Raw genomic sequence first — 26,610 nt, forward strand, 5'->3', positions numbered from 1 at the left:
GTTAGTTTACTGGAGTCTGGATCAGTTCATGAGTTTGTGTCATTTGGTGTTGAATGAGTGGCTCAGATTCATCTAGTTTTGATTGCATAGAGTCTAAACAAGCACTTCCACTGGTTGGGTGTGCCGGTTTAGTCATAGCCAAACGTCAACCTCCGCCTGTGGGAATTGAAGCTAATGCAGAAGTGTTAAAAAATGCAGTTCCACTTCATGCTGGCTGCAGAAACACTGAAAACCACATACACACCCATTCAAAGAGACAATCTTTAATTTTTTTTGAAGATATTAAACGTACATGTTTTGCCCAAATAAGGGCGTAGCTGACTTTATTGACAGGCGGGAACACTGTAGCTGTTAGCGAGGAGGCTAAAGGCCCGCCTCTTTACCTCACACTAGCTCCACAGAAGTTAGGTTGAGTTCAGCATTTCCAATATGGCAGCCGCTGACGAGGTTTCAGGAACAGATAGGTGACGTCATGGAGACTACGTCCATTTGTTTTACAGGATGCGGCTTCACCTGATCCATGTTGTCGTCCATGGCCTCTGAAAACCTCTGACCTGACGACTCCAGGCCTGACTCCCTAGTGAAACCTATTACCTATCCACCTATCCAATGTCTACCCTCTAATGAATGGATGCTTTTGTGGTGGATTGTCCCAGTTAAAGTTATGACTATTAAGGGGCGTGGCTTATTTGAGACAGGAAGTCACATTGTAGATGTCAGCTTCATCTCTTCGCTGGTTTCTAGATTATCTGACACTTAATTGGAGTCAGAATTTCCAATATGGCGACCACCATCTTTGGGCGGCATTAGGCTTCTTCAGAAACTAACCGGTGACATCACTGAGTCTGAGAGGAAGACGAGCAGCTTCTGTGAAGGTTAATTAACATTTTCTAGTGACCCCAAAACTTGAGAAATCACGGCAGAGTCTTAAAGATGCTCGGGTTTCCTTTAAATTACTCACACCGAGATGTTATCCATCTCACTCATCCCTCCTTTTCATGGCCGACACCTTCCCCCAAAGCTGTTCCCTGGATCAGTTCTTCATACGTGTCAGAGTAGGTGACAGGAGACGCTCGGACCAAGAGGTCAGGGTCAAGTCATACCGTTATCAGCTCGCCCCAGAACTTGCACGGCACCCCTGACCACTTACACTCGCACACTCACACACACAAGACGGCGCCCTCGCTTCCTCTCTCCTTCCTGTCTTCCTCGTCTAGACCCAAACCCCTGAGTAACCCCCCCCCCCCCCAACACCAAAACATACACACATTCCTCCGCGCTGTGAAAAATAGGCCATCAAACATTAAAAGCATGTCTGACTTTAGAGAGTCACCGCTCGGCCGCGATGAGAGACGGAGAGCGACAGAAACATCAAAGAGAGGGAGGAGGTGAAAGTGAGCGGGCAGAGTAATGAGGTGCAATTGAGAAAAATGAAGGAGAGATAGAACAGGAGGAATAAAGGAGGGGCAGCGACAGGCTGAGGGAGAGAGAAAGATAAGTTTGTAGTAGCAGCACTGAAAGCCGGGGTCTCGGGGAGCGCGCTCGTAAATCACACTTACGTTTCAAAGGAGAGCATTAGAGCCACCTGTCAACAATTAGTCCTCGCAGTGATACCTTATTGATCGTGTGTGTGTACGTTTGAAGAAGATAAACTGTCGACAATGTTTTCTGGTCAAGAACAAGAAAAGGAGCAGGACGAGATCAAAGATGGAAGTCGTGTTTGAGGGAAGTTTTTCTCCACAGCTCAGCTTTTTTCATAACTCCGATATTTCACAGTGTTTGATAGAGTCCACAGGAAATTGAAGTCAGGTTTCACACCGCTTTTATCAAGGTGTTAATCCGAACCATGCACACACACACACACACACACACACACACACACACACACACTTTCTGATAAAACACACACACAAAGCCCCTCGCTGTGTGAACTCTGAGTCACTGTGTGGACTTGCTGCGTCTGGCTCAACATGTTTCTATAATGTTCTTTTATTTTGAAAGGGTGTGACCCACGCTGCAGTTTTTCCTTCAACCCGTTAGAATAATTTACGAGAGAGAAGTTGTCCCCGGTCCTTTTTATGATGACCTGTCGGTTTAACACGGCTGCTTTATTTCCTCATTCACATTCTGAAACATCAAACTAAGAGACTAAAGATTATACCAACGTGCAAACCTTCTTACAGCCTGATTTTGAAGATAGGACGTTTTTTTACTTTGTTAGATATTGGCCTCTTTAACCACTCTGACAAAAAGAAGGGAGCCAATTTTATTTAACACCTTCTTGAACCTACAACTCAAACATGATATTTAATGATTAAATGTCTTCGTATAAGGATGAGTATGACATTCAAAGCATGTTGCTAACATCAGCATTTAGAGAAGAAGCTGATGTGCACTCCCTGTCACTGAATCGGTCTTAGGGATGCATCAGGTCTGATAAAAAGAGAGGTTATGTGCACATCATGGAGCTGCAGACAATCAAGAAACAGCAGAAAACCAAAGATAGACTGACACCTTCTCCCTGCCAAAAACACTTAGATAGGTGACTATCACCTGAGAAAGAACAAAGCATTGAAAGCTCATTAAGTAGACAGTCAAACGCTAACTTTTTAATTGTGATAAATCGCTCGTTTGTCACAATTAATCACATGTTTAATATTCCATTATTTGTATGACTCTAAAACAGTTGTTAATTCTGTTTTACTGATGTAAGTATCCTGATTTGGGATTGCAGTGTCCAATCATAGTCAGTATGGTGTGCAGTTATTGATTCCTCACTGACATCCAGTGATTCCTGGTTAATGCGGCAGTGTTTGCACTTTTCAGGAGTTCCATTTCAGCTGGTTTCCCTCCCACATTTAGGCATATAACTGGTATCGACATGCCAACCTGAGGACGTCCCTTAGTCCAGAGTTTTCAGTTTTCATGCATTAGCAGCAATAAGAATTATGATAATTGATAGGAGTTATAAAACACTTTTCTAAGTACTCAAACTCGCTTTACATGAAGTGCCAAAAGTAAAAATAAAATGAATAAAATACAAAAAACAGATGTAGGGAGGGAGTAGCGGTCATGCGTTGTAGGTTGATGTAGTTCACTTCTTTGATTTAGTTTCACCCACAGGCCTGTGGTGATTTTCTCACTCTTCTTAATGATGCTCTGCAGACTTTTGGGATGTGGTTCCCCGCTGACATCAGTCTGAGTAGCTGCACCTGTATCCTAAGCTCGTAGGTGGTAGCTCAAACTCAAAGTACCTTGTTGATATTTTAATTCCATTTAATAAAATGTGCAGATTGTTTTGACTTGTTGACCCAGCTGTCAGGGAGGTTTTTGAAGTGATGGTGGAGCTGTTGTTTTTCATCACAGCCGCAGAAGGAAGCAGGAAGACACTGCGGTAGCTTAAGTACGGTGTGCAGAAAGGGACAAAACTGCAGCTTATAATTAAAACAGAAACAAAAAGAAAGTCATGCAATAATTTTTTACCATAATCACACAGCGATATGGTCTGAGTAATATGTTGTAGTGTCACCAATATTCAGATTTGAAACAATGCCGCAAACTTCCTCCTTTGAAAAACCAGTTTCATAAACTTTGACAAACTTTGTTTAAGAACCGTTTAAAATGTTGGACTTTTAAGAATCCACCTTTTGAAAATGGAGTCATTTTAAATTCTCTAGAGGAAGCTGCATCTGAGTTTATTTGAGTAAATGATGGATTTCAGGAGCACTCCTGTGAGTGAAGAATTGAAGTCAATGATAAATCTGAATTGTCAGAACACTGCACTTTTAATAACAGGACTGTCACCCTCAGAAGAAAGCTGTATTTAAACGATCAGATATCACGGCGGGTCATTAACAGTTCAGCAGCGAGCGCTCTGTGGTCAAAGGTCAGCAGGTCTCCGTGCGTCTGTTATTTTGAAGATAGATTGTCTCCGAGGCATCCTGCCACATGTAAATTTAGAAACCCAGGCCCCTCCACCACCACTGCTGATAAAAACTCAGTAATTTGTGTAATTTTCCCCGGATGCAAACACATTGAGTCACATTTGCTTTTGTGTCCGCCTTCCGCCTGTTTTTGCACTCCGGGTGTGAATTTAGGAGGTTTTTCTTAGGCTGGCAGAAAGCAGCGAGGGTGAGGCAAGCCGGGGCCGGGCCACCTAGCCACAACAGCTGCTCTGTGATTGTCGCCAGCGAGGACAGCGTTGATTTTTGGGAAGGAACTGTAGAAAAGTACACATCCTTCTCAAAGCTGCCAGCCCGGCCGCCAGCAGGACTAAAAATAGAAGCTGCAATTGGCCGTCCTCTTGTCACTGTTAAAATCTGAGGAGGGCTATTTACAGCGCTGTATACAGTACATTTTCTCCTCTTCCCCCTCCCTTCTTTCCAGAACTCTTTCCTCCGTGTGATCAATGTATTGTCATTTGAGGTGATGACCCATGCCGTGCCCATCCCACGCTGCACAGTGCGGTTTGTCTGCGGCCCAGCGCATACACGGCTTGATTAGTAAGTAGAGTTTTTCAGCGCAGGGCAGAGGTTACTGAGGCTATACCCGGCACATGGCAGCCGCTGGGGAGTTTTATTACTCAGATGGTTTTCAGATCCAGCCGCAGCACTGTGTAATACAGCAGCGTGCAGTGCAAACAGGTTTTCAGCGCTCCAAAAACAACTTGATTCATCTGATCTGTGTTCGTCTTTGAGGAGGCCTGTACTTACAGTGAGGGAGATGGAGAGCCGGCTGTTATCTACTGAGTTAGGTCAGCTAGTCAAAGGGGTGTATGTCAGAGATCATTAGTTTTACTCTCTTAGATGTGTGAAGATGAAAGTGCTGCCAGTTTAAGGGCACACTAATCGTGGAGGAAGCCTGAAGAAACCTGAAGAAGTTTGTTAAGCTTAATAACTTTTTTTATACACGTACATTGATTTACAAGAGTGAAGATCATTGAAAATGATTATTTACATGGAAAACTGCAGTTTCATATTAAAACACAGGGTCCCTGAATCCCTCCTGGATGAGGAGCTCGGTAGGAGGTTCCGCTAACAATAGCTTGGATTGTTTTTACCTCGGTTTCTCCAGTGGTTCATGTTCTCAAGGGCTTTTTTTGGGAGCTGAACTATCTGTAGAAGTCTCCTCCTCTTGAAAAGAAACATACCAAGTGATTTAAATGAGTAAAACTTTGAATTAAGCTGCTCCGGGTTAAAAAATGACACCTCCTGCAGAGCTGCTGCTAACATCTGTAGTGTGTCATCAGCTCTGCAGGACAGTGACTGTAAATGTTCAGACTCCCCTTTGGAGCGCTTTGGTTCCACTTTCTGTTCCTGCTGTTTTATTGAAAACATCCATTTTCAGATCAGTCGAGTTTGAAGTTTGAAGTTGGGAGTAGGGAAGCCAATATATTGTTTGATGATCACTGGCAATGATTCAGCAATTATTCTTAAAACTGGTGTTACAATAATTCTTCTTTTTGCTGAATATACTTCAATATAAATACGAAGCTAGTAGCGGGGGTTAATAGAGTGATTTTATGTAAATTAATGTTATTTATTTAAATCTCTAAGTCTGTTTGTGTCGAGTCCAGCAGCCTGTTGCACCAGCAGTGTGCAAGTTGTGTCCTAAGTTAGAGTGTGAAGTCCTCACTAAACCAAATGTTGAAACTAGTTGGTTTGTAACTTAAGTTGTGTCATTGTTTGGTTTCACCACAGAGATGTAAGGTTCATCTTAACTAGCAGACCGTAACGTCCAAATTAACCAAAACATTGTTGCAGATATGACGCAGCCAATCAGAGGAAAGCACCAATTTTGATGCAGGGATTATATGTGTTTCTTTTTGTGCCTAGTTTTCTTGGAACTGACCAAGAGCTGAATCAAACTAAAGTAAAGTGATAAGTATAGCCTAAATCCTTTATCTACAGTGTGTGTATAATAACAGTGACTTTGAGTGGTAAAATGATCAACTACAACATATGTTAAAGGGGACATATCAGGCTTTTTTCATCAATATATATTGGTCTAAGAGGTCCCCAAAACATGTCTTTAAAGTTTATGCTCAAAAAAACACTTTGAAATCAGATTTTGGCATGCCTGAAAAACCCTCTTCTTCAGTCCTCCTCAGAACACTCTGTTTTCTCTCTGACCACGCCCCCTCAGGAAGTGGATGTGCCTCGGCTCTCCAGCACGTTGATCTAATGTTTACATGTTGGCTTAATATACACGGCTGCTCAGAGATCCCGTTACTTCAACCCTCTGAATCTGATCCTGACGGAGAGGCGCCTGCAGCAGGACCTTTCTGAACGATTGGTCATAGATTTAGTGTTTCTTGTTGTTTTATTTATCAGTATGTAGACGTGTGTCTTGGTACACAGCTACGAACATGTAGCTATGTGGCTATGCTAACTAGCGCTAGCACTTATCCATGATAAATAAAAATCATCCACTAGATCTTCAAATCTGCAGACGTGGGGAGTAAAACCGACCTCTGCCAGAAAGGCAGCAGGACCTTTTATGAAGGATTGGTCACAGATTTAGTGTTTCTTGTTGTTTTATTTGTCAGTGTGTCGACGTGTGTCTTGGTACACAGCTACAGCTACAGCTACAGCTACAGCTACAGCTACAGCTACAGCTACGAACATATAGCTATGTGGCTATGCTAACTAGCGCTAGCACTTATCCATGACAAATAAAAATCATCCACTAGATCTTCAAATCTGCAGACGTGGGGAGTAAAACCGACCTTTGTGTTTATTAAGACAGCCTACAACTAGCATGCCTCCCTCCTAAGCTCCTTGTTAGCACACATTTGTGCAGGGAATGAAAAACGGGGGAGGGATTCAGTATTATTTTATACAGTCTATGGGCTGAACAAGCTCCGAGCTCTGACTCCGTGACAGACCGGATATTGTTGTTACGTAACAAAAACACTGAAGTCTGAAACGGCTGGTTTCACACACATTTACAGAAAGGTGGAGAAATCAGAACAGGGGCAGAATGGATTCTTTTCATTCTCGGGGGGTTTGTAGACATGCCAGGGAAACATATTTCAGATAAAGAACCATTAAAAAGTCAATTTTGCATGATATGTCACCTTTAATATTCAGGAGCGCAAATCTTGGTCATCATATTTTTCCAAAGGATGTAATCTCTCTCTTGGATATGGCGTTGCAGACATAATCTAGCTGGGAGAACCCTCTGTATCTCCTCATCCTCCAAACTCTACGGAGGACTTTACACCTTCTGGAGCCGAGTGTAAGAATTACATTGGAACTATCTCAGCTGGTGCAACGCCCAAAATGTTAGTAGAGTGTAAACTTCATCCTAAATGAGAAATTACGTTCAAACTAAGCTACGTTTGAGTTTACGCACAGCTGGTGCAACAGGCTGCAGCTCTCTGACAGCAGGTTTGAAACGTTATGTTGAGACAACAGCGACTCACAGAGTAGCAGCAGCGTGGCGTGTGTTTACATTTCACAGCCATGCTCAGTCTCTGCAGTGTTCTCTGTTTCTGAATCTCACACCACGACACACATATCTCCAGAGACTGTGGCTAATGTTTTCTTCTTATTTTGCTATTTAATGGAGTTAGCATTCTTCTTCTGTTACTTTAAAACAGCTCTAAGACGCTCTATCGACACCGCCTGGCGGGGATACCGTATAACAACCAGGCACCGGGGAAACGATGAAATTCTACTTTTAAAATTAGAAAATATTCACATTTAGTCTTTGATTTCTAAAAAAGTTAATATTCAAGCATTGGAAAATCAGGTTCCATCCAGTTGAGAGTGTCACAATCTCTCTGTGACAGTTTTTTTATTTTGATGTAATGTAAAAGTGTTCATCATCTTTATGTTTTATAAAGGTCCCCGTTGAGATCCTGGGCCCCACTCAGAGCCTAAAGATGGCCTCCTCGTCTTTCCTCCTCCTCTCTCGTGACAGTTATGACTCGGGGTGCGTTTTTTAAAACATGCCTGGCTGCCTTTCGTGAGTACACAAACTTACAAAGCGCTGCTCACACACTTCCCAACCGTTAAACATCAACACAGGGCTATTAGTCAGTGCAACAGATTTGTTTCCTCACCGTGCAGGAGCCCTGGTGGTCCGATCGCGGGGCCATCTGGGCCCCTGGCGCTGGTTCAGAGAGAAGCCGGGGGAGGCAAAAAAACAAGGTGTGACGGGAAACTGTTAATTCACTTGTTGATAAAGGGACACTTCCTCTCTGCTATTAGAGGCTGACGGCTTGCTTATTTGGGTTTGGGACTTTTGTTTTATCTCGCCTCCCTCCTCCCCTCCGTCACTCATCGTCCTGTGGTGAAAAACAGCGACGCTCTGCAGAGGTCGAAGCCAAGGAAGCATTACCTCATGACTGTTGGTGTGTGACACGTACGTGCAGGACCTCGCTGTGACCCTGTGTTTCACTGTAAAGGTTCTGTAAGTTAAACAGTAACAGTCGAACATGAAGAAACCCGCTCGCACACAGACTGTAGATGAGTTAGAGCTCAGAGAGTGAGCATGTCCGCTTCAGAAACGTGTAAACACAGAGGAACAGAGAGATGGATGACTTGTCCAGATTTCAGTCATCATGATGAGCTGTCTGCGTTGGATCAGAGTCCAGGCTGAGACTGAGAGAACCAGCTTTTATTAATCCACCACAGGCCCACCATGCTCCCCATCGCTTTCATTTAGACCTGTTTTTCCCCTCCGCTCTCTCTGAAGTCCTGCTGTCGCTGCTGTAAAGTCTCTCTGGCTCACACAGGTAGTCTCTCTCACAACACGTCTCCAACTGCAGGACGAGTTTATCCAGAGGTTTGAAATCTCAATACTTTGACTCCTCATTTAAAGGAATAGTCCGTGTTTTATGAAAGTTCAGACTCAAAATAATGTATTTAAACTGAGCAGACTCCTTCTCCTGAGGAAGATGGTGTGATACGATCCAAAACCTGCAGGCCTGCTGCAAAAGTTTTATCCACTGACTCAGGGTTAAAGGATAAAATAACCCAATGTCAATTCTTCCCTTCAATTCAGGATGTGAAATATCAGGAGCCCAAACATATTTAGTTAAATTGATGCAAACATAGGTTAAATATTCCAACATTACTGCTTTGAAGAAATATAAGACAGGATTTTATTCTTCAAAACACATCCAATAAAAGTGACATAGTTTGCCTGCTGTCGCTCACCGCTACCATACCAGGGGGATGAAAGAGGACTAGACTGGAGCAAAGTAGCACAAAAGTAGGACAAGCTATTGAAGAACAGAGGTGCAGTTATGATGCCTTTTTTAAGATGATGGTTGCAAATGCTGCAGAGACATTAGACAACAAGAAATGTGATGGAACAGAGCAAAATGCACCAAGAGAAAGATTGTCTTTTTCTAAATAATCGTCTTGAAAACGCAAGTTCATCTTTTATTCTGGTGCCACAAAATGTTGCTTTTTATTGGTTGTTCCCTGCATCTGAATTCAAGCACATGTATTATTGTCTTATATATTTTATGGAGACAGAAATAAAGCTATAAAATAAAGCCAAGGCAACTGAAGATTGCAATCCATAAGAGTTTTTTCACACGTGGAGAGGAGGGTTCAAGATTTTAAAAATCTGCTGAATAGTAGCGGACTGCCTGTTCATATTTGACCATCACAATCAGATTTATTCATGCACTAACAATACAAGTAGTTGAAATCATCACAACAGACATCATAGTGTCCAATCCTGAGTTTGAATGTCACAAATTCACTCTCCTTTGCTCGCCACGGTCCAAAATGTTTGCACATTTAAGTGTCGAATTTTGGCTTCAAACTAATCTTCTGTAAACGTTCTTTTTATTCTGTCTCTATATTATTATACAAAGATTGACTTTTGTGTTTTAAATGAAAGTTTGGCATTTCTATTTTTGCATTTTAAAGTCTCAAACAACTTCAGCTCACCCTTCCTAAACAAAAGATGTCATTTGTCGAGTCTGGTGTCGGATAATCTTTGGCCTTAAAACATCCGAGGAGAGATAATCCAGAGAAGTCAGGAACTAAAGTTATCAGCGCCCTCCTCTATTTAGTCTCGTCCTTCGTCTTACATGCATCCACACACACCGACACTCACCCCTGACACGCAGTTCACACATTTTATCAGTGACAACAGGCGTGCTTCCTCTTCTCCATCTCTGCACATTTGTTTTGTGCGTCTGTGTCTCGGGTGGGAAGCTGCAAATAAACAGGAAGAGGGAGGCTGTGTGGCTAAATGTGTGACTTGAATATGCAGAAATAAACTCCAACAAGTAGATTATTCAAATTCCTCTTAAATACTTTTAAAGGTTTCATCTTTGATGAGCTGAAAATGATTGTTGAGGCTCTTAAAGGAGGTTAATATGACTTGTAGTTTGAAGCTGAAGAGGAGGCCTGTGTTTCAGTACCGCAGTTGTCCTCCAGGTGGCGCTGTTAGGTCAGGATTCTAGCAGCTTTGAGAGGGAGGAGCAGAGCAGCTGGCCATGCACACACACACACACACACACTCAGGGAGAGGAAAGGACCTGTGAAGCCTGAGTTGAGCTGTGAGGGTTTTTGCCTTGATACAAATCTAACAACAGAGGAAGAGCGGGGACATTTCTCCGGCTCTTTTAATGAACGCTCACTTCCTCCAGCTAAAACAACTCAGGCTGCACGAACACTTTAAAAAGTAGAGAACTCTCAGCTGCTGTTATTCCCTTTTTCAATATTGTCTCAGAAAGAAGAAGGTGCAGCGAGTGAGGAGGCATCTTTATCATTCCCTTCTCCTCATCCAGCTCCATATTTATTCATATTTATTCATCTTTAATTACAACAGATGACAAACATGTCAGTGAGAGGAGCAGATGTTGTTTTAAAAGCTTCTCTTTGTGCCCTGAACGTGCCACACAGTCAAGAGGATTAGGCTTTGTACATTACTCAGTACATTTGATTTAACAGTAGTGTGCCATCAAAGGTAAGCTAGTGTTAGCGGCTTGTGTGTGCAGTAGCAGGCTCCTCCGTCGGCTGTGGTCGGCAGAGGAGCCAGAGCCCGGCTCTCGGCTTGAGTCAATAAACGGAGAGCTCAGCGCAAAACCACACTGCAATCGAACAAGCTGTTTACCCTGAAAATTAGCCTTCCCCTCTACTTTCAGGGCTTTTAAAGAGACCAAAAACACACACTGCGAGGAATATGTATCTTGGCCGGCGTGCAGACTCCGCCGTAGACCTCTGTCTTTTTTTTTATTTTTATTTTTTTATAGGAAACCCTAATAACTCAATCTCCACAACCACTAAACCCTCTTATCACCGGGTGCTCGCCGCTGCACTCATCATTATTTGATTTGCAAAATTGGAAGGTAGAGATAAAGAAATAAAGCTGCCTTGCCATTACACACAGACGGACGGCACTTGTGGCTTCCAGCTTATTTCCTTACCATGTGAAAAGTGCACGCTGTGAAAAGCCAAAGCCCTCTATTGTCACTGAATCAATAGGTTTTACATCCCGCCTTTGTCCCGCTGATCTTCTTAAACATCTCTCTGTGTTTCCCTCATTTAAGGTCTGTTTTTTTTTTTCGCCTGAAGCCATCAGAAGTGTCTGTGCTGCAGCCCTTTTCATGCTTATGCAACGCATTAAGTTACAGTTTAAAGTACAGGCACAATATAATCCAAATATCATCCTCTGCTCTACATTTTTACCTCTCAGATCCTGACCTATCTCAGATCTACTCTGTATTCTTATTATTCATGAGCCTATCCCGTGTTTGAGGACGCACTGAGGCCACTTCTCCTGCAGCAAGACGAGTTACACCGAACAAAACAAAGACATGAAACACTCCAGAGAGAGATTTGCACCACAGGCAGTCATGTCTGTCCTCTGAGGATGATTCTTTAAGTGTTTTTTATGCAACTGTTGCAAAAATCTGACTGTACTGGAAGCATTTTTGTGAAATTAATTAGATTAGGTTTATTTGTGCAGCAAGGACACTCAAAGTGCATCATGTAAGGCTTCATAAATTGAAGATAAATCTGATATTGCATTGGTCAAACCTGCAAAATTGAAAGTTCTCTGACTTGCCTCTGCAGAAATCCTCCTGTCTCTTTTATACTCCTGGTTTACCTGCATCACCTGTAAATATCTCTGACTTGACGTTTATTTCAGCCGGCCTGCTGTCATAACTCTGCTGCCTCACTTCGGGTCAGAGCGGTCCTGAGGTTGTGAGCTTCAAACTCACGTCTGCACTTTTTATGATGAGTGAAATCAAACCACATCTATACGTTTGATTGTTTTTAAAGAGGTTTAAATGTTCGGTTATTCCTGCACACGTCACAAGACGAGGCAGTCGTGATTTAATAAATATAAAACCCTCATCAGGAGAATCAGCATCAGTCTCAGACATGACGAGCATGAAGGAAACATTTGAGTTTGATCTGATCGCTTTCCTCACAAAGACAGAGGAGGATGTTTCATTACAGACGTCTCATTATCTCTCTTATTGTTTCCTCTCCTTCAGACAGCAGGGTTATAAAAGGAGGAGCGTTCAGAGGCGAACACAGGGACGGATTCAGTCAGACTCCTCTCTGACCGGGAGACGGCCGGAGGCACAAACCATCTCAGATAATCACAGAGGTCTAATTAGAGACTTTAAACGACGTAGAAAGTTATAAATACAAAAAGGAGAAGTGTCAGGTTAGAGAGGAGACACACGGTGAGGGAGGAACACTCATTAGGATGTCATATATTCTGTTATATCGACGCCTCTTTAATCCCACACTGTGAGAAACGATCACAGCTCATCTGTCCTTCTTTATTTACAAAAACACTCATTATAAGGTAATCCAGGGAAAACTCTAAGGGCATAGTTGTTTTAGAATAGGGTCATAAATATGGCATTAATAACTAATAAGCCACAAATATGCACACAATGAATAAACCTGTTAATAGTGAACATGTGTAGCTTCATAAAAACGCTCTTCCTCCAGTTTTAAAGAGAACGTGTTGCACGAGAAACATATATTTATATATTTAATAATATTTTATTGTAAGAAATCAGCTTGTAGATGCTTTGACTGATGATTCCTGTTCTTAAATTCATGATATGTTTTCATCTTTTAGAATTCTGTGTTTGTCTGTAACTTTGTTGGAACGTGCTGCTGCTGATCTTGGCCAGGACACACTTGAAATAGAAATATTTAATGTCAATGTGGTTTTCCTGGTTAAATAAAAGTTAAATAAAAAATAAAAAAAATAGATGCATGCATTACAAACTATGGCAAACAAAAAAAATGCACCACAAAAGGTGGTTTTAGATTTTTTTTTTTTTAAAAAGGGCAGTTTTGATATCCTGTGGTGTCATTTTGCTTTGATATTAAAGCAACAATAATTTAAAAATGAGTCTATATAGAAGGAAAAACATGCATATGAGGTCAAAATCTGTTTTAAATCAGCTCATTTTTGCATTTTTATTCAAATTAGACTGAATCCAGCATGTATAATATTCTATTTTATACATTAAACACTTATACACCAATTAAATACAGGAAAAATAATACCCTTAAAATAAAAAAGTGTATCTTTTTGCGTCCAGGCTGATAAGTGACACACATATCTTCAACTTTCTGTACATAAATAAATAATTCCTTTTAAAATCAGAAATGAATAAACTTATTTTTATATTGTATTCCTGATAATATTTCCCTTTTGTTACGCATGTTTTCGTTCCTTTCTGAGATTTGTTTTTGAGTTTACAAACTTTAAAGTTTGATCAAAGTTCACGTGTGAGAGGAAAAACATGAAGAACGCACTGATTCACCCTCTCTCTCTTGCTCTGTCTCTCTCTTCCTCCCTGCTCTCTCTAAATTGGTTAGTAAGGGTGTATGTTGTGCTTGTGTGTGTGTGCACTACCTCCCCTATAAACACACACACTCACACTGCCTCCACCCCCTCCCTCCCTCTCTCTCTCTCTCTCTCTCTCTCTCTCTCTCTCTCTCTCTCTCTCTCTCTCTCTCTCTCTCTCTCTCTCTCTCTCTCTCTTCCCCAAACATCCAATCATTGGCCGTAACCCGTGCCTCTTCACTGTGAGGTACGAGCTCCTTGACCCAAATCAGATGATGGCTACACAACACACACATGTACACACTCTTTACACACACATATGGTAGGAGTGTGGGTGTCATCTGATCCAGTGGAGCTGTCTGAGCCCCCCCCCCTTTCTCTCTCTCTCTCTCTCTCTCTCTGCTCCTCTTGCTGGTGACTCAGTCCGGTCTGATGAAGCCTTGTAAATACTGACATGCTGTAAACTTGTAGATCTGATTTCAGGGGGCCGTTTGCGAGCGTTCCTTCCACCTGATTGTTTTCTCATGATGATGTTTGCTTTCTTTTAAGAAGTGTGCATGTGTGCAGACATGTTCTGCTTCTGTGTGCCTCACTCTCTGCTGCTGAACACTTCAAATCTTTCTTTCTTTTTTCTCCTGAGCTCTCAAAAAATTATAAAAATCCAGCCCTGGGATTTTTATTTCCTTTCTGTCGTCAGGCGTCTGTTTTTTTTTTTAGCTCCCCGACATGAGAAACATCAATAAAAACACAGAATAAACCTTCAAAAAATGTTCCCAAATAGGGCTGTTAATAAAAGCTCCCCCGTTAGCTTGCGGTTTGGGAGCGGGGGACCGGGCAGGAAGCCATTTTCACACAGGCCGGCCTGACCTCCACGCTCAACTCTGACTGAAATAGCAGACGAGACGCGAGATCCAGAAAAGAGAGCAAAGAGGAAAGGGAAACTAAGACGTAGATCCCTCTGCTGCAGCTCTACCTGAGAGAGAGAGAGAGAAGGAAGGAGGAGGAGGAGGAAAAGAGAGAGCTGATGGCTTTTCCACCAGTCTTCTGATTCCTTTGCTAAACAGTAAATCTTGTGAAGTTTATTTTCTTTGCAGCATCTGTGTTTTATAAGGGCTCTTTTAATTTGTTTTTACTCTGTCCAGTGGGGGATCCCCGCTCCTTCTTCTTCTTCTTTTTTTCTCCCCTCCTTTGTGTTCAACCCTTTTTAGCCCTCCTCGCCGGCTCTCTTCTCCTCCCTCCTCTCTCTCTTCTCTTCCTCCCTCTGTGGAAGTGAGTGTTTTAATAATGATACTTTGGGGAATTGGGATGGTAGAACAGCTTTCTCCTCCCTCCCCTCCTCCCTTTTTCATTCTTCTTCCTCTCCTCTGCTTTAATCCCTCCCTCCTTTTACATGTCTGGGAAACTTGGAGCGTCAAGGAATGAATGGAAGGAAATGTAACAGACTGAAACAAGTTTAGAGGTACAGCACAGTTATTTAATATCTCTTTACATCTGCAGCGGTAATAAATTCAAACACCGCTCATGGGCACATCTTTGTATTTGTTCAGTTTGAGAGAGGAGACATTTAGAAACCTGAATCAGAAACATGTTCAACTTTACAGAATGAAACTTAAACAATGGTTGTGAAATTGTAAACCCAGGGTTTATTTTATTGGTTTGTAAACCCCCATTCCAAAAGAGTTAGGACAATTTTTCGGCAATGTTGATGAGAGATAATTTGATGGTTTGAAATTCATTAAAAACCCTTTATTTAACACAGTTGGTTGCATTTAACATTTTAATTCACGGTAAAGTCTAAATATTAGTGTTTTTCCATTGTCACTCTTCTCAGATACACAAAATATCAGCAGGTCCTCTTCCTGTAACTCTTCTGTTTGTTTTTATCTCACTCAGTCCTTCCTGTACCTCTCTGAAAGCTCACACCGTGTTCTTTGTGTCTGTTTTCTTCAATTGGATAAATGTCACTCTCACTTTAGCACTTTGTCCTCTCTTCTCACCGTTAAAATCGCCAATTAAAATAAGAGGATTATTTAAAGTATCTTACATGTATTCCACTGAGGGTGTCCGCAAGTAATGCTTTGGTCGCAACGTCAACAGGAATGATAATTATAAGAATAATGATAAATAAATGAAGAAAGAAAGAAAGAAAGAAAGAAAGAAAGAAAGAAAGAAAGAAAGAAAGAAAATCACTATAATTATTAAATACAGTAATAATAATAATTAGAATAATAACGATAAATAAATGAAGAAAGAAAGAAAGAAAGAAAGAAAGAAAGAAAGAAAGAAAGTAAGAAAATAACTATAACTATTAACTACAGTAATAATAATTATTATAATGTAAATAAATCAAAATAGTATATTAATAATAACAAAAATAACAATTATAACAACAGTCATGATGATAATAATAATAATAATAATAATGATAATGATAATGATAATGATAATAATTATGATAATGATAATAATAATAATAATAATGATAATAATAATAATAATGATAATAATAATGATAATAAAAATAATATTAATAATGATAATAATAATAATAATAATAATAATAATGGTAATGATAATAATAATATTAATGATAATAATAATAATAATAATAATAATAATAATAATGATAATAATAATAATAATGATAATGATGATAATAATAATAATAATAATAATAATAATAATAATAATAATAATAATAATAAAAATAATGATAATGATAATAATAATAGTAATAATAATAATAATAATAATGATAATGATTACAATAATAATAATAATAATAATAATATTAATAATAATAATAATAAAAATAATGATAATGATAATAATAATAATAATAATAATAATATTAATGATAATGATTATAATACTACTAATAATAATAATAATCATAATAATGATAATGATAATAATAATAATAATAATAATAATGATAATGATAATGATTATAATACTACTACTACTACTACTAATAATAATAATCATAATAATGATAATGATAATGATAATAATAATAATAATAATAATAATAATAATAATAGTACAAATTTTAATTATAACTAGGGTTTCAATAGGGCCTTCGCCACCAGTGGTGCTCGGGCCCTAATAATACTTAATATATTGGGAGAGCAAGTGGGTCATAAAATCACACATGGCAAGATAAAGAGATAAAACATGTTTTAGAGAACATACAATTCCTTTAAAAGATCTTTAAAATAAATGTTTTATTATGTTTAAATGGTCAGAATCAAGTACAAAATAAAATAAAGTTTAGATCAAATCAGGAAAGGCTCTGCGATAAAAGAATGTTTAAAAAGGGATGTAACGTAGATCTCTGAGTCAGCAGAGATGAAATCATAAACAGTTCTAGATGTGCCGTAACTCTTTTCCACAGACTGATTTAATATGTGTGATAGGTGTAGTTAGGTTGTCCCTTATGTCACCTTTGCTATTCAGAATTAAGAACTGTTGTCAATGGGTTTTGACCAATCAGAATCAATAACTCTTAATATGATTTAATCAGGTGTTACATCAAATAATTAAGCCTCATAAAGTTTTTAATAGTGCAGGAAGTAGGGACATAAACCAAACCAGTCCGTTGTACCAGGCTGTAAACATGTTTTCTTCTGCTGTGAAGTTTGACATTTTAACATGGAGCTCTATGGGGACTGACTCACTTTAGGGGGCAGCCCCAGTGGACACTTGAGGAAGTGCAGATTTTGGGACTTCTGTGTTAGCTCAGTTTCTCTGCCCTGGAGGTGACCACTTGTCCTGAACCTGGCAGCCCTCCTGGATCCTGATCCGGAGACATTTTGCTGTCTGTGTTTACACTCTGGTTACATTGACGTCTATTTTGAGTGTGCGTGTTCCTGTTGCTAACACAGATACTAATCCCTGACAGGAGTTTTAGCGGCTGTCCAGGATCCATTATCTAAATGCTTCTGCAGCTATTTCACACACTTAGAAGACTTCTTATCTTTCAAACGCATTAGCACCTCTATGAAGAACTTTTAGACGTGACAAAACACAAAAAGACACAAAACTCTTCAGAAGTGGAAAATCAGGGACAACCACAGCCCCGGTCCCCCTGCTGGGAGGACATTTTTCCTCCTTTTTCCCTCTCTCTCTCTATCACAGCTGCAATATCGTCTTCAGGTTCAAGGTCTCCTATTTCCTAAAGCATCACTCAACATGTCACCTGCCCAACCTGCCGCCTGCTCACACTCCCTCACTCCTCTGCTGAGTTTGTTTATCCTTGATCCTCCCTGGCAGAACAATTCAAATAAGACACAGTGTTTGTGTGTACAGACAGTCTTCAGCGCTTGTCCTTTCGCACGTCGCGTCCTCGCTGGAAGCCTCCTGCTTGGATTGAATGCAAATTGAGTATTAAAAAGAAGGGAGCGAAACATGATACAGCGTGACCCGAGGGCGGCTGAGGAGAGAGAGAGTGCGAAGGATAGAGAGGGAGGCTTAATGCGAGAAGAGAATGCAAATGCTGTTGAGACAGGGAGGGATGGATGGACGGAGGCATGGAGGAGAGCTGGATGGATGGCTGGATTAAAGGAGAAGGAGAGGCGAGGGTCAGGTGACAGTGTGACTTTTTGGCAGGGTCAGAGTTTTTCTCTGGACGACGGCGACAGAGCTGGATTTGCATTGATGGATCTTCTTTCCATGGGGATGTCATGTATCAGCGCCTGGGTCCATCCCACCTCGGTCATTAATCAAATCATGGCCTCCGTCTCTGTCTGCCAGGCGCTTCTCATCTGTCTACCTCACTCCCTCTTTGTAGTAGCTTTGGTCAGCCTTTTCCCTCTGTGGCCTCCGCTGCACAGATTTTATCTGTCAGATTTTTTTAAAACAATTAATGTATTATTTAAATATTCTTAAACTTCAACCCACTTTTACTTTATTTGGGGTCTAGATGACTTTTACCTGCAGAGTTTTGAAGCTTGTCCTCTTCAGGTGTAATCAAACTATATCTTATAAATCTGCCACCTACAGGCTCAGGTTTTTTAATCAAAGTTTCTCACATTTTAGAAAGCTTCCTGTCAAGATCTTAAAAATAGAGATGCTGTTTTTAAGAAAGAACAGACCCCGTTGATAAAAAAGTGTCATTTCAATGTGAAGAAAAAGGGAGTTGCTGGCCTACCTCTGCTTCAATCTGCAGTTTCCATCTCTTATTTTCTTCCTTTATTGGTTTTAAACTGAGAGTTTGGACCCAGCAAGATATTTGACACAATATTTTGTCCATAAAAGCAGCAGCAAAATGTGCTTTTGTAGTTAATGGACTCAGATAATGCAAAAATATCTTCGTCTTTGCATATCAGGAACAATTAAAGCACTTTAAGTGAACATGCTTTGATTGAGAGGTCATTGCAGGACAAATAAATTTGCTGCTTTTGCTACAAAACTTTTGGTACCTGTTGCTGACTTAGGCCCAAGAATGTGCCGTCATAGGGTCCAGTTTTAAAAATACAAAATGACCTTTAATACTCTGACACCTCAATTATGGACAAAGTTTTAAAGCTGTTATATTATATATATATTTATTAAACTAAAAGTAAAAAAATTAGAAAAATAAATTCTTACACTTGAGTAATATTTGACTTTATTCTTGTGAATGTGGGGCTCAACAAAATTAAAGTCATGAGTTAAAACATTTACGAGAATCAAGTTATAAGACTAGAAGAATAAAGTCTTAAATAAGAGAAGTCATATAACAGTTAGCCTGTTTTAACATACAGGCCCTGTATGTTAGTATTTTGTATATATTTTGAAGGGGAACTGCAGAAGAGCAGTCAGGCGCCTGAGCTAAATTAAGATACATGAAGCATCTCATGGAGTTATATTTAAGTTTAGGTTTCATAAATAAATAGATACCTAATCTTTTAGCACATCAGCACCACAGTGCCATTAAAATCAGAATCCTGTGCATGCATCTGCAACTGCTGTTTCTCAGCTGTTGAGTTTAATTCCAGAAGATGATCCACCTTCTTTATTTCAGTGAAGGAGGCAGGCTATCCTTCTGATATCGCCCGATATGTTATTTTACATATCCATTAATCAAAGCCTGAAATTACAACTCCTTTTGCTGCAAGATTAGGACTTAATTCTTGTTAATTTACAGATTTATTGTCAGTAATTTAGGACTCAGAATCATGTGACTTCCTTGTTGATGAATATTTTGACAGGTGAGTTAGAGGGAACGTGGTGAAAACAGAGCTGCAGTCTTGACAGAACTAAGAGCAGAGGTCTGAAGCCATGTGTGGTGTAATTATAACAGCTGATAAATAAATTTAATATTCAGAGTTGATTTTTCTCCTTAAAGGTTTTTTTTTATCTCTGTAGCCCTAACCTGCATGTGAGTGGTAAAATCTCAAAGCATCACTCAAAAAACATCTTTCATTTTAGTTTTTTTCAGTTCTTATGAGGAAAAAAATGCACATAGATTAAAAAGGAAACAGTTTTTATCATCTTCATCAGATTTTTGCATGACTGTATTTTTATAAAACTCTCTCCAGGTGACATTTCTGACACAAAGTCCTCATTCCCTCTCTCACTGTGAGCCATCGATTAAACGCAGACACACCCTCCATCTGTCGTTTGCATGTCTCTGCTTCAGCTGGAAGAGGTGCAATCTCACAACATTGCATTTGCAAAAGTCTTTAATGGCATCCTGAGTCGGAGCTCTTATTTACACAGCTGCTCAGGAAATACATGAAACTGACGAGTGTGACCTGAGGCGGCATCTCAGACTCAAGCATTTAAATCCACGTTTATAACACTGAAGAAGTGTAAAAACAATACAGAAGAAATTATGAACAATAAAAAAATTAAAAAAATAATCACAAGGATAAATAATGGTGGGAAAAAAATCTAGATTATGTGCAATCTGAAATTAATTTAAAGACCTTTGTTATTAAATAATAACCTTAATTATTGTCAGATTTTTATGACATTTTTAAAAAGCCTTTCAGACATTTCTTGCTAAATTTTAAGACACATTTTACATTTTAAGACACCTTAAGAAAAAGATACTCTTTTTCTTATGGTGTCATTTTCCCATAACCAAACACAGTGTGTGTTTTTTTATTGTTTTTAAATGTAGTGTTTAACATTAGTATGACTGATATTTGCAACAACTTCATTGAGACAAACAGAGCAAGTTATAAATGTTTTGATTTCCCTTTAAGGAAGAAAAGACAGAAATAAAACTCTTTATTTCTCTTCGTCTTCAGAATTTAAATCCGGCTCTCCGGTTCCAGAAAGCAAACATGCAGACGTGACAAAACCCCCGACCCGTGTTGATATAAGTCATAATTTTGCATGTGAGCTTGACATTCTGGTGATCAATGTCCCCCCATCTCCGTCAGTCTGTCTGCAGCTCCCCCGACACACGCCCACATGCAACCTGCTGTCTGCGTCTCAGACATTCAAGCTGTCTTTTCATGGATCATCTTCTGTGAGTGCGTGATCTCCAACACGTTCCACGCTAACTCGTCCTCACCGGCGGAGGGGGGGGGCGACAGCTCAGGACAGTCGGGCTTTGAGTGACGGCGCGGCGTGACGGTTTGGTCAACACGCAGGACGTCCACACCTGTTGTTGAATTCACAGAGAGGCCTAATTTCAAGGCTGAGGGCTGAAAGTGAAATGTCCGTCTCGGGGTCTAAAATCATCAACACCCCCTCCCCCCTTTACCTCCCCCTCCTCTCCCCTCTCAGCTGAAGCACCATTACGTCTTTTCAGGCCGCTTCCTGGACAAATTTTTTCTCCTTCGACACAAAAGGTGGCTGCCCGGGCTCGGGGGGTGTAGCACCATTTGAAGGGCTTTCAGGAGCTGCCGGGTTCAGGCCTCTGTTAGTCTGACCAGGAGAGCAGCAGAAGGGAAATGAAGGCCAGGTTTGTGTAATGGCCTCCTCTCCCCCCGCCGAAGGTCACGCGGCTTTGTTGGCCGGCGGAGGTCTAAAAGACGGGCCTTTGGAGGAACACAAAGCGGAGGTTTGGCAGGACTAATGAAACTCAGAGCTGCACGTTAATGATCTAAAAGACTGGACCAAAACACTCAGCAGTCCCTTTCCGCTCGCATTCAGCCTCCTCTTGATCGCTCCTTCCAAATAATGACAAGGCACTCTCCTCCTCTACCTTTATTGTAACCTTTGATGTCCGCCTTGTTTTCTTTGTGTCCGCGTCCCCCCTCCCTGCTTTTCATTCCTTTATGTTTCGCGGCTGTCACTCATCTATTAAGGCAACAAATGGAACAAGGGAAACATTCAGAGCCGGGCATTGTGCTGTGCCCACAGGTTTGCTCTTTATTTCTTTTGAAAGCACTTGAACTTGGAATTTTCCTTGGGCCGCCCATTGAATCAGCAGGATACACTTTTTTTGTTGTGTCTATTGTCGCAGGATTACAAACATATTTGTTTTATAATCCCTTTTTCATGTCCTCCATAGACAAATGTTTCCATGTGACTGTTTCTTTTCCCATTGTGTCTATTAAAGGGGAAGTTCAGTGTTTCTTTCTGGGCCTCTCAATGAATAATTACGGCTTCATTTATAGATAAATTGCTGCAGTAGATTCTTCCAAAGCAAGGCTCAAGTACATCTGATGACGCACATCATCTAATACTAGCACATGCACGAAAAATTGTGTAGATAAAGCTTTCTCCTCCTGACTTTATTTGGACTTGACCTACCAGACTTTAGTTGAATATCTGCAAGACGTCGAGGTGAGCCGACGTGTAGCAGCAGGAAACCTTCAGGAAGCTTCACCATGAGCGAGCAGGCGGGTTGATGTTTATATCGTACAACTGGGGCAGTCTTCTTACACCTGCATGCTCACCTGCATGCTCGTTTGCTGACGCTTGTGAATACGTCTGTGTAGCATTAATATAAAGACAAAACTCTGGACTCAGCTTCGCCAAGAATCAAGATATGCTGCAACCTTGCAACTCCTGTGCTGCTCTTTTCCGGTCATGTCTCGCCTGATCCACAGGGAAAATCTCCTTGACTAAAAGAGGAAATGCAGGAAGATTTCAGGGACAGGCCATTATTAGATCTTCTTAGAAATCTTGTGTGAAAAGGGCTTAAAAGTCTGACAACATTTCCCTAAAAGAAAGGCCCTTTTTAGCTGGAAACAGAGATTTAATTTCTGTCTTAAAACCACAAGATTCAATTTCTAAAATCAGTATTTTTGCCGTGCAGAACATAAGAGTTGCTTGTCTACCTCTGCAGAAATGTGTTGTATTATTCATTGACTTTGCTGTTAAATAATAGTTTGTCTGATTTAAATTCAAGTGCACAAAATAATCAATTTAAATAACAGAGGAACATGGAACTCTAATTTTCCAAACGTTTTCCAGATATTTTGTTCATAAAATTTAAGTTTTACACTTTTTGGGGGGTCATTTCTTCAGCAGAAACTTGATCTATTCAAATACATTTAGTCATGAACGTTTTCACCAGTAAAGTCATCATAACGCAGATGAAAACAAAAGTAGGAAATTAATTTTGCATTAAAACAAACTTAAAACAACTTGAGGTGTTCTCCACAGTAATCTTTGTCCTGATGTTTGAGCTTTAAAAAAATGACTTCAATAAAATAAATGATGGCTGTCTCATCAGGTGTGCATGAGCTTATAGTTAAATGTAACTTCATATAATAAGAAGCAGCAGGTAAACACTGGTGAGCTGATTGTGCTAAGTTAACCAGTCGGTAACCAGCAGCCTGTGTCCTGCTGCAGCTGATCAGGGTCAGCAGGCCTTTAACTCGGCCTGGTTGTGTTCGACCGGAGCTGGATGTGAGATGAGGTGTGTTTTCTAGATCATCAGTTTGTGTATTTACGTGTGTGTGTGTGTGTGTGTGTGTGTGTGAGTGTGAGTGTGTGAGTGTGTGAGTGCGTGTGTGCTGAACCACCAGTGTGCAGGGCCTGTTGATTGGCCCTGATTAACAGACTGCCAGGCACTAGAAGCAGAGCTAGAGTCTGTGATGTGGCATCTTGAGCTGGTTATTCCAATCATCCTGCAGGAGGCCTTGAACCTCGACATGTGTGTGTGTGTGTGTGTGTGTGTGTGTGTGTGTGTGTGTGTGTGTCTGTGTGTGTGTGTGTGTGTGTAGAAAAAAGATATAAGGCATTTTACTTGGAGTGAAAATGTTTTTCACTTTAGTCAACTTGTGCTTCAGTCTGCTGAACTTAAAGTGAGTTGAGTTTCAGGTGAATTAATGCTAAGTTAGCATTAGCAGTGTAATTATCATCTTTAAAGGCCACTGAGCTGAACGGGGAACCTCTCAGCACCGAGAATGAATAATGTATAAAAACATTCTTCCATTAATGGTATTGTAATCCTCCATTACCTCCTGATTCACATCTTCTTCTGTCTTTTTTTTTCCTCTCTCATGTCTGTGACCTTGCTCTCAAGGGAACATCAGCTACTTATTAGCATGAAAACCATGTTTAATTGGCTTATGTGTTTGTGTGTGTGCGTGTGTGTGTGTGTGTGTCTGCAGCCAAGCTGAGCAGCCAGGACTCCTACAACAACTTCACCAACAACAACATGGGGAACCCGCGTCTGTCCCCGCTGCCTAGCCTCACCGTGGTGCTGCCGCTGGCTCAGATCAAACAGCCCATGACTCTGGGCACCATCACCAAACGCACCGGGTACGTCACACACACACACACACACACACACACACACACACACACACACACACACACACACACACACACACACACACACACACACATGCACACATGCACACACACTTTCGCCTTTACTCTCCACATGAAGGCCGGTTTATGAAGCACACATGCAACATTTAATTGGACACATTAATGCACGTTATAATCTATCTCTTTAACATTTTGGGATGTTTATAATACTCTAGAAATACTTACATATCCTGAAATGGTGTTAAAATGTTCTGTATAATATTAACAATTTGTAAAGAAACATATTTTTTTAAATTGTTAAGTTTTTAAAATCTTTTAATTAAATATAAATCTAAAATATAGGATCATAAATTGTCATTTTTGACGCATTAACACTATCAATAGATTAGTTTAAAAAATATATATATTCAAAATAATCCTGATATGAAAAAAGCTACACTTTAAACTCATTTTAACCTTTAATTCTTTTGCAATCTGTCATATATTCCTGAATTATAAAGTAAAAAACAGAAGCATAGAATATTCAGAAATATTCTCCACTTCTATTTTTATTTTTTTAATTCTTTTTGTTTTATTGTATAAGTATTTATATCTTATTTCATTCATTTTTCTATTAATATTTTGATATTCTTTATTCTTATTTTTATTTTATAAGTATTTATTTATTGTTTTTTTCCCTTTTCTATTAAAATTTAGATATTTTTAATGTTATTTTTTATTTTATAAGTATTTATATTTTATTGTGTTCCTTTCTCTATCAATATTTTGATATTTTTTATTGTTATTTTTTATTTTATAAGTATTTGTATTTTACTTATTTCCTTTCTTTATCAATATTTTGATATTTGTTATTGTTATTTTTTATTTCATAAGTATTTATATTTGATTTAGTTCCTTTCTCTATCAGTATTTTGATATTTTTTATTCTTATATTTTATTTTATAAGTATTTATATCTTATTTAGTTCCTTTCTCTTTCAGTATCTTGATATTTTTTATTCTTATTTTTTATTTCATAAGTATTTATATTTGATTTAGTTCCTTTCTCTATCAATATTTTGATATTTTTTATTGTTGTTTTTTATTTTTAATTAGTATTTATATTTGATTTAGTTCCTTTCTCTATCAATATTTTGATATTTTTTATTGTTGTTTTTTATTTTTAATAAGTATTTATATTTTATTTTGTTCCTCTCTCTATCAGTATTTTGATATTTTTTATTCTAATATTTTATTTTATAAGTATTTATATTTGATTTAGTTCCTTTCTCTTATATTTGATTTAGTTCCTTTCTCTTTCAGTATCTTGATATTTTTTATTCTTATTTTTTATTTCATAAGTATTTATATTTGATTTAGTTCCTTTCTCTATCAATATTTTGATATTTTTTATTCTTATTTTTTATTTCATAAGTATTTATATTTGATTTAGTTCCTTTCTCTATCAGTATTTTGATATTTTCTATAGTTATTGTGCATAAGAGCAGACAGGGATGATTTATCTTGTTGTTCACAAGGATCCAGGTACAGTCCACATCAGAGAGTCCGTCTGAACTCTTCCAAACACGTCGTCAGCACGTGGACGAGTGTAAAGTTTGTTTTGAGACTTCTCTAAATTTACAGTTTGACCGCCGAGGAGACAAATTTAAATCACAGTGCGTTACGTCTTTGCCTCCACTCTATGATTTGCTGTCTTTTCTCATTCATCACGCTATAAAAACACTGTATTGTGTCAACAGCGGCCCGGTGCAGGCCTGAGCTCTCTCCTCTCACACATCCAGCCGATGCTCATGGACTCCTTTTGTCTCAGACCGCCACCTTTTTGCATAAAGTGATGAAGCACAACAACACACGCGATATCTGTTCTGTGTGCTGAATGGAAGACGGATGAAACACATCATGCTTATCGAAAATATAAACAAAAACCTCCCATATTTTAAAATCACACGCAGGTCGCATCAGAAGCGGTGAAGCGGCGTTAGCTCGGAGGACAGGAACAGTTTTTATTCTGAACGTGCGGCCGCTCCGCTCTCACGCCCTCTGTTTTTAAACTTGGATCTTTGCCATGCGTTGACGTCGTGTAGCTTTAAGAGCATCGGGCCTTTTTCAGTTTATTTACATAGAGGACAGGTGGCTCCAC

At 39.5% G+C, this 26,610-nt stretch overlaps 1 protein-coding gene across 9 annotated transcripts in view; it reads left to right on the forward strand.

Annotated features, from left to right (window-relative positions):
- Positions 1 to 26,610, forward strand: part of bcas3 (BCAS3 microtubule associated cell migration factor) — a 473,019-nt gene that overhangs the window by 107,279 nt on the left and 339,130 nt on the right. For all 9 annotated transcript variants that reach the window (XM_034701109.1, XM_034701112.1, XM_034701118.1 and 6 more), the window contains exon 16: positions 24,309 to 24,459. In XM_034701109.1, coding sequence (XP_034557000.1) covers positions 24,309 to 24,459 — 151 coding nt within the window. The remainder of the gene's footprint in view (positions 1 to 24,308; positions 24,460 to 26,610) is intronic.

Source organism: Notolabrus celidotus, chromosome 14 (genome assembly GCF_009762535.1).
Source record: "Notolabrus celidotus isolate fNotCel1 chromosome 14, fNotCel1.pri, whole genome shotgun sequence".
Lineage (NCBI taxonomy): Eukaryota > Metazoa > Chordata > Actinopteri > Labriformes > Labridae > Notolabrus > Notolabrus celidotus.